This window comes from Lipotes vexillifer, unplaced genomic scaffold (genome assembly GCF_000442215.2).
Source record: "Lipotes vexillifer unplaced genomic scaffold, Lipotes_vexillifer_v1.1 scaffold240, whole genome shotgun sequence".
NCBI classification, from domain to species: Eukaryota; Metazoa; Chordata; class Mammalia; order Artiodactyla; family Lipotidae; genus Lipotes; species Lipotes vexillifer.
The window spans coordinates 341,428-348,225 of record NW_006797481.1 but is presented as its reverse complement, the minus strand read 5'-3'; the positions used below and the strand labels follow the sequence as shown (position 1 = coordinate 348,225).

General features: G+C 48.2%; 1 protein-coding gene across 5 annotated transcripts in view; it reads left to right on the top strand.

The window, feature by feature from the left end:
• Positions 1-6,798, top strand: part of TACC2 (transforming acidic coiled-coil containing protein 2) — a 79,664-nt gene that overhangs the window by 25,364 nt on the left and 47,502 nt on the right. For 4 of the 5 annotated variants that reach the window (XM_007469551.1, XM_007469549.1, XM_007469548.1 and 1 more), the window contains exon 2: positions 3,008-3,144. In XM_007469551.1, the coding sequence (XP_007469613.1) occupies positions 3,008-3,144 (137 nt within the window). Of the gene's footprint in view, positions 1-3,007; positions 3,145-6,798 lie in introns of those variants that run through there. The other variant, XM_007469553.1, reaches the window with a different exon arrangement.

The window sequence follows — 6,798 nt, the reverse complement described above, 5'->3', positions numbered from 1 at the left end:
TTCCCTACAATTTAGAGTCGTTTTAGCAGACTGTAATGGCACATTTCTCTTTCTAATACAGCTTCTTGGCAAATTAAATTAGTTACTTTTTCATTTTCAAAGTGTGGAGCCTTTGCAGAATAATTTCCTGTGCTTTAGGTTCTTTTGGTAGGAAAAAATAATCAAGCAGCCGATGGGAACTGCTTTTATGCATTGGGACTCTGAAATGCTGCTTTATTTTTATGTCCAGGCTCTGTGGGGGGACTGCAGAAATCCCTGCTCTTGGGAATGTTTTTGAGCCCCCTGAGAAACTGAATAGGGAGAAAAGAGCTAACTTAAAAAGCTGCTCTCCGCCTCCTATAATTAGCTTGCTCTCCGCTCCTGGGAGAGGGAGTGAAAATATGAAAACAATGCAGGAAGTGCTGGAAGTGAATGGCATTCTAGGGGTCCGTGGTAGCCTCTGATGCTTTGATGCAGAAAAGTTCACGGTAAACAAGGCAAGGAACCACACAGGGGCTTGGTGTACCCTTGCCCTTCCCACGCACTGCATCCCGCACGGGGCCGTGGGGAACGGTGGTCCCTTCCGAGCAGGTGTGCCAGCTGGGCAGCTGCAAGCAGGGGAGACCTCATTGGAATTCAGCAGCTTGAATCTGCAAGCGTCCGGCCCTCCCTGTCGCTTGCTTGTTTTCTTGGGAAAGATCAGGGGCCCTTTGTGCTCTAAAGCCACACATCGCCAGGGCCCGGGGATGCAGAAGCCATGGGAAGAGCACAGAGTCTCTCCCTCAGTATCTCTGCTGGAGGCTGGGGAAGCTCTCACATTTGTGGCTGGCCGTGCAGCTAACCTTTTCGTGACATCTTAAAGAGATTCAGATCCCAGAGATACCAGCAAAGGAATTAGGGGTGGGAATTGGGGCGACAGAAGCTGTTCTTCAGCGGAGATGGCTTTTGCCTCCTGGTGGACATGGCCCCCGGTGGAATGGGCCCGGTGGATGTGGACAACGGTGACCGGCAGTGGGGACTCCAGTCTGCAGGTCCTTCAAGGAAACTCAGGAAAGAGGCAAGTTGTCTCCGTGTATCTCTTCAACATTGCCCCTGACGTGTGTGAAGCTGGAGGCCAGGGCGACATCCAAGGCCCACCAGGCAGATCCAAACTCCTCTTTCTCTTTGATGCTCGGTTGCATAACTTCCTTGTGTTTTTCATACCGGTAAACAGATTTTGCAGAACTTCAGGCACCTAGATCTGTTGTTGTCCGGGTGTGGATCTTAAATTTCCCCCCTAGACAAAAGCTAAGTCTGTTAATATTAACGTGTGTTTGTAAAAGTCAGCATGGCCTCTGTCTTGTTTGCATGAATTCAGTGTTTACTAAGGAAATTTGATAGTATGCAGGATTCGGCTCATTGGATCCCATCAAAAGCAGCTCTGTTGTTTCTGTTGTCTCTTTGTCCCTGGAGGGCTGTGTGGCAGGTTGGAGGAGCCAGGGTCCTTGAAATGATGGCGGTGGGGGATCTTTGGCTCTGACAAAGTGAGTCTCTGACAAACAAGTTGTAAAAACATCGATGTAGATTTCCTGAAGGAGAACTCACCAAATGGCCCTTTTTTCCTGTCCTGCCTGACTGTGGAGGGATTGGTTTGTCATTGTGTTCTCTGCGGGCTGGCAGATGGTCTTTAGAAGATGCTGACTTCTGCAGAGGACACTGGTCCTTTGATATCTTGGTGCTCTGCGCTGTGAGCGTTTCACGTTCCATACACGCCTGATGCATCACCCTCTGATTATACATCTTCTGCCAAATCGCCGGCTGGGTCGCTTGTGCCAGCAGCGATCCTAAGTATCCACCCTCTTGATAATTACTTTCCTTGTTGCAAGTAAGTAAGTGGCATCTTGGTCTATTTAAAGTATCCCGAGACGGAAATCAGCCCAGGTGATGCTGCTGCTTCTTGCACGCCGGCATCCTCAGAGTGTGGTGGGGCTTGGGACCATGGACCCCCTGTGCATCCTGAGCATGTAAGGAGCTGCCCTCCAGCCTGAGGACACATGCCTGGCTCAGTGATTTGGGGGTGCCTCATCCTTTCTGGCTTGAAATTGAGTCCTCAGTGGAAGCAGGGTGACGGAGGAGGACTGTCTGCTCTGGATTTTCTCGAGCCCAGGATAAGGCTTTAGTTTGGTGAGTGACATCCCCTTGTTCCTGGGTGGGGGGCGTCCTCTGGGTGGAGTTTCGGTTCATCTCTCTGGCTGAAGAATCTTCCTTGAGAGGAGACTTTGCTGCAGACCAGACCAGCGAGGGCCATTTTCACACTCTTGGGATCAGCAGGGGGGCTGTGCTTTGTGTTTTAGTCTGACACGTCCTCCACCTGACCACCTGCCAGCTCTCATTCATTCATGTATTCACTTACCAGATGTTTAGGCTGGGGACGCAGTGATAAACAAAAAAACACAAAACAAAACAAAACAGGCTGTCCTCTTGGCCTTTCAGCTCAATAGAAGGGAAAGATCATTAACATGATTAGAAAGTGACTAAATCTATAATAACAAGTTTTGTGCTACGAAAGAAAGGCAGTGGGAGAGAATGATGGGGTGAGGGGGAGAGAGACCTAATGAGATTTTGTCTTGTGGAGTGAGGGTCCTATGGGTGTGTTGGAACCACAGCATCACAGAGTGTCCCTGGGGATGCTTCCATAGCATTTTGCCTGAATCGTTGCCAAAATAACGCGAGCCAACGTTGATCAAAAGATTCCACTGTTTGTATTTGCCACTAAGGCCAGAAATATGTTATTTCGTGTAGAGCTGAGTTCAAAGACTCCATCATTTGGGCGCAAAGCTGGTGATAACGAGTTTCACTTCTGGGAATCACGCTGAGAAGTGACTTTGCTCACGGCTGGACTCGGACCGTTTAATTGGGCAGTGAGACTGGTTGCACCGGTCCTGGGAGGGGTCATTAGGCCGTGCACGGCTCCCCAGCACTGGCCCCTCGGAGCCAACGCAGCCCCGGCCACTGTCTAACCTGCGCTCACCCCCTCTCTCTCCATCAGGAGTTCTGACTCTGAAGAAGCATTTGAGACCCCGGAGTCAACGACCCCCGTCAAAGCTCCACCGGCCCCACCTCCGCCACCCTCTGAAGTCGTCCCAGAACCCGAGGTCAGCGCTCCGCCTCCCCCAGAAGAACCAGGTAACCAAGGATCAGGCGCCCCTGGGGGAGGCCTGGGGGCAGCCCTGCGGTTGGGCCCCAGGAAGACTCAACAGCGGCTCCTCAGGGGAGCCGGCTGGAGGAGGGCACACACCCCAGGGGTCTGGAACTCCTTAGATTGTCACCAGCCTCTGGGGCCTCTCAGCTCCGGGCTTGGTTTGATGTGGTGTAAACTAAGGTTGCGGAGATACAGTGGGTTATTTTGTGATTGCTTTGCAGAAGTTTAGGGGAGGCCTCTGGGGAAACCATGCATTTAACTCTGGGTGCCTTTCAGCTGACGTCCAGAACTGGGTTTGTGCGGGTCATGGAATTCTCTGGTGCAATCCTAGATTCTGATATTTGGCCCCTTGCTCCCATAAGAGTACTGGTTCTGGATCGCCCATGTGAACCTGCATTTTTATTAAAAACGTTGCCCCTGTGGGCTTGGGGATGATAATTAGTAAATGGGCGAGAAGAGAGAATGATGGATGGCTGAGTCTGTGCAGGGATGACTCCTTTATTCCTCATTAACTTCAAATTATCCAGATTTCTTATCACTTTCCCACACCCCCTAGTGTGACTTAGAACTTAGAACAAAGACCTTTATGTACCTTTCAGATGTGGTGACTACTGCGGTTGGGAGGATGGGGAAGGATAGGACAGATCTCCTGTCCCAGCCTCCAGCCTGCCCAGCTGGCTGGAGTCCTCTGTGTGCTTCCTTCAGTTATACCAGCAGGGGTGGGACTACCTCAAGCATTAAAGTTTAACATGAGGCCTGGAAGGAGATGGGGATTGCTAGGAATGGCCTCACAAACTGGTCAGGGGGCCAGGTGGTCTCAGAAATGGCCGTACAGGCCAATCAGGGGGCCAGGTAGTGCCATCTTCAGAGCCGGACAGCCTCAGCTGGACCCTGAACTTCAGAGGGCCCCATTCTGGCCTTCCTGGGGCCACAGCCCTCGCAGCGAGATAAGTCTGCAGAGCCAAACTCCTCCTGGACCGTGTTCTGGATACCTGGGAGCAGCCACTTCCTGGGCCCACCCCGTCCCCATCTCCTGGCCCATCTTCCCAAGGCTGACTGTGTGCACGTTTGCACCCTTCAGCCAAGGAGATACCAAGGATGGGCTGTGACTTACAGGTGGGTTGTCCACTCACCTGTGCTCGAGGCTGCCCCTGGTGAGGGATGGAGGTTGGGGAGAGAAGGAACAGACCAGGGGCCCGGCCTCCATTTGTACTCTCGCCCTGGCCAGGAGCCAGGTGAACTGCAAAATAAAAAACGATTTTGACCTTAATGTTGGTTTTATGGGATTCTTTCTACCCGCTCTGGCTTCAAGCTGGCCATAGTTTTAGGGCAGGTACTCCTGGAGCTTTGTTCCTAAGCAAACGTGCTCCATGGTGCTGAGGGGAGAGGAGAGATACCTTTGCTGGTGTCTGATAAATGCAGTTTTCATATTCTCCCCTTTTGACAGCTTATCAGTAGTACCTGATGCTGCAAAGTTCGTTTAGGCACTGAGCTCTGAGAGGGTAATTATTGGAATTTATTTGATTTTAAGGTGGGGAAGAAGCAGGAAGGGCTGCTTACATTTCTCAGGGAGTCGTTTGCACCCCAACTTTCTTTCTTTCATATAATAAAGAATGTAAAAATTCCATTTCCTGTAATGTAAAAAATTCGCCCCAAGGTTTTAATGGAAAGTGGCTGAATGACAAACACATTTTAATCCTTAGGTCAAATGTGCAATTAAGAATAAATTATCCTTTTTTATGGGTATAATAAGTTCATGCCTGTACATGTGTGGGATACCTTAGGAAAGGTGTCAGAAGAACAATGAAGGCCAAGGACAGTGCGTGGTCCACCCCCAAGCGCCAGGCAGGGTCCAGAGGACGGTCATTGCTGTGGACATGTGTGCGTCCTGTGGGATTTCCAGTCACATATCACTTCTGGGGTTGGTTTGCCACCTCTGCTCTTTTCTTCAGCCTGTCTTTGTTCCTTCTCCCTGACTTCTCTTTCAACAAAGCAAAGAACAATCTCCATTCTTCAACACACACCCACACGCATGCACAACACTCACCTCTTGCTTGGATGGCAATTTTTGAAAGAATGAACACTACGGAGGATTAAGAGAGAACCCCCAGTGTAAGGGGTTGGAGCCGTGAATTGCCATGAGTCACAGCCCCATGGAACGTTTGATTACACTGTTTGGAGTCTGACTTTATGCTTCTCCTTGGAAAACTACAGTGAGGCTAAGTGTATGCGGATTATACAATAAGGACGCTTACGGTCGGGATTGTGTCTACCTAAAGCCCCCCTGTCTTGGGCTGTACAAAGATCCATCTGATTTGTTGCACTCATTAGAAAAGTCTGCTGGTCCCTTCTGTGGACAGCATGGGACAGTACAGATTAAAGGGTCGCTGTGCTTGCTTGTGGAGGTGGCTAGAGGAGAAGAAAGCTTCCTTCTGGGAACCGAGGGAGAGAGAGGGCAAGAGAGGAAAATCTACCGTTTGGTTTGCCTCTGCAAAGTGCCTGCGATGTTGCTAAAGGTGCCAAAAGAACCACATGAAATAATAGACGAGACCTTTGGCTGTGAATAAAGATATGACTTTTCCTCCTGGAAACTTAATTTTACAAGATAATCCATCACCTTACCTTGGGTGCTGCCAGCATGATTGTGCTGCACGGGACAGGATAATGGGTGAGATGTGGCTGGCCACCATGTGTCTGCCGCTCGTCTGGGCTATGCCGGGGTGTGGCTTATCTGAGCCCAGTTTTCTTTTTCTTTTTCTTTTTTTTTTTTAATAACTGACCTAAGATGTTTTTAATGATTGTATGATTTTACTAGTTATTAGGTAAATAGACATTCCAGAGGCTCTTAGCATTTACCATTGATTAACGTAGTCTGACTAGGGATAGTCACTCAGGCCTTTATGGCTTTTATTTCAATGGCTTTATAATTCTTGCATAGTTGGTTAAAACTGATGGTTTAGCTCATGATACAAAAACATGCAATTGCCTATGTGAATTAGTCATTAAATCTTATTTTCAGCGAGGACATGACTTTACCTTAGGTTGCTACGTTATAGACAGATTAACTAAAAAATAAAAGTGAAATTAACCTCTTTAATTGAAAAGAAACGGGAGAAAATTAATTTGAAAAGTTACATGTGCCCCACTGTTCATAGCAGAACTATTTACAATAGCCAAGACATGGAAGCAAACCAAGTGTCCATCGACAGATGAATGGACAAAGAAGATGCAGTGCATATATATACGCAGTGGAATACCACCCAGCCATTAAAAAAGAACGAAATAATGCCATTTGCAGCAACATGGATGCACCCAGAGACCATCATGTTAAGTGAAGTAAGCCAGACAGAGAAAGACAAACATCATATAATATCACTTATATGTGGAATCCGAAAAAAAATGATACAAATTAACTTATTTACAAAACAGAAATAGACCCACAGACATAAGAAACAAACCTACCAGAGGGGATAGCGGGGGAGTGGGAGGTAAATTAGGAGTTTGGGATTAACATAAACACTCTACTGAGTGCCAAATAGTTAAACAGGGACCTACTGCAGAGCACAGGGAACTATTTTCAGTGTCTTGCAATGACCTATAATGGAAAAGAATCTGAAAAAGAAAAAAAAAAAAAAAAA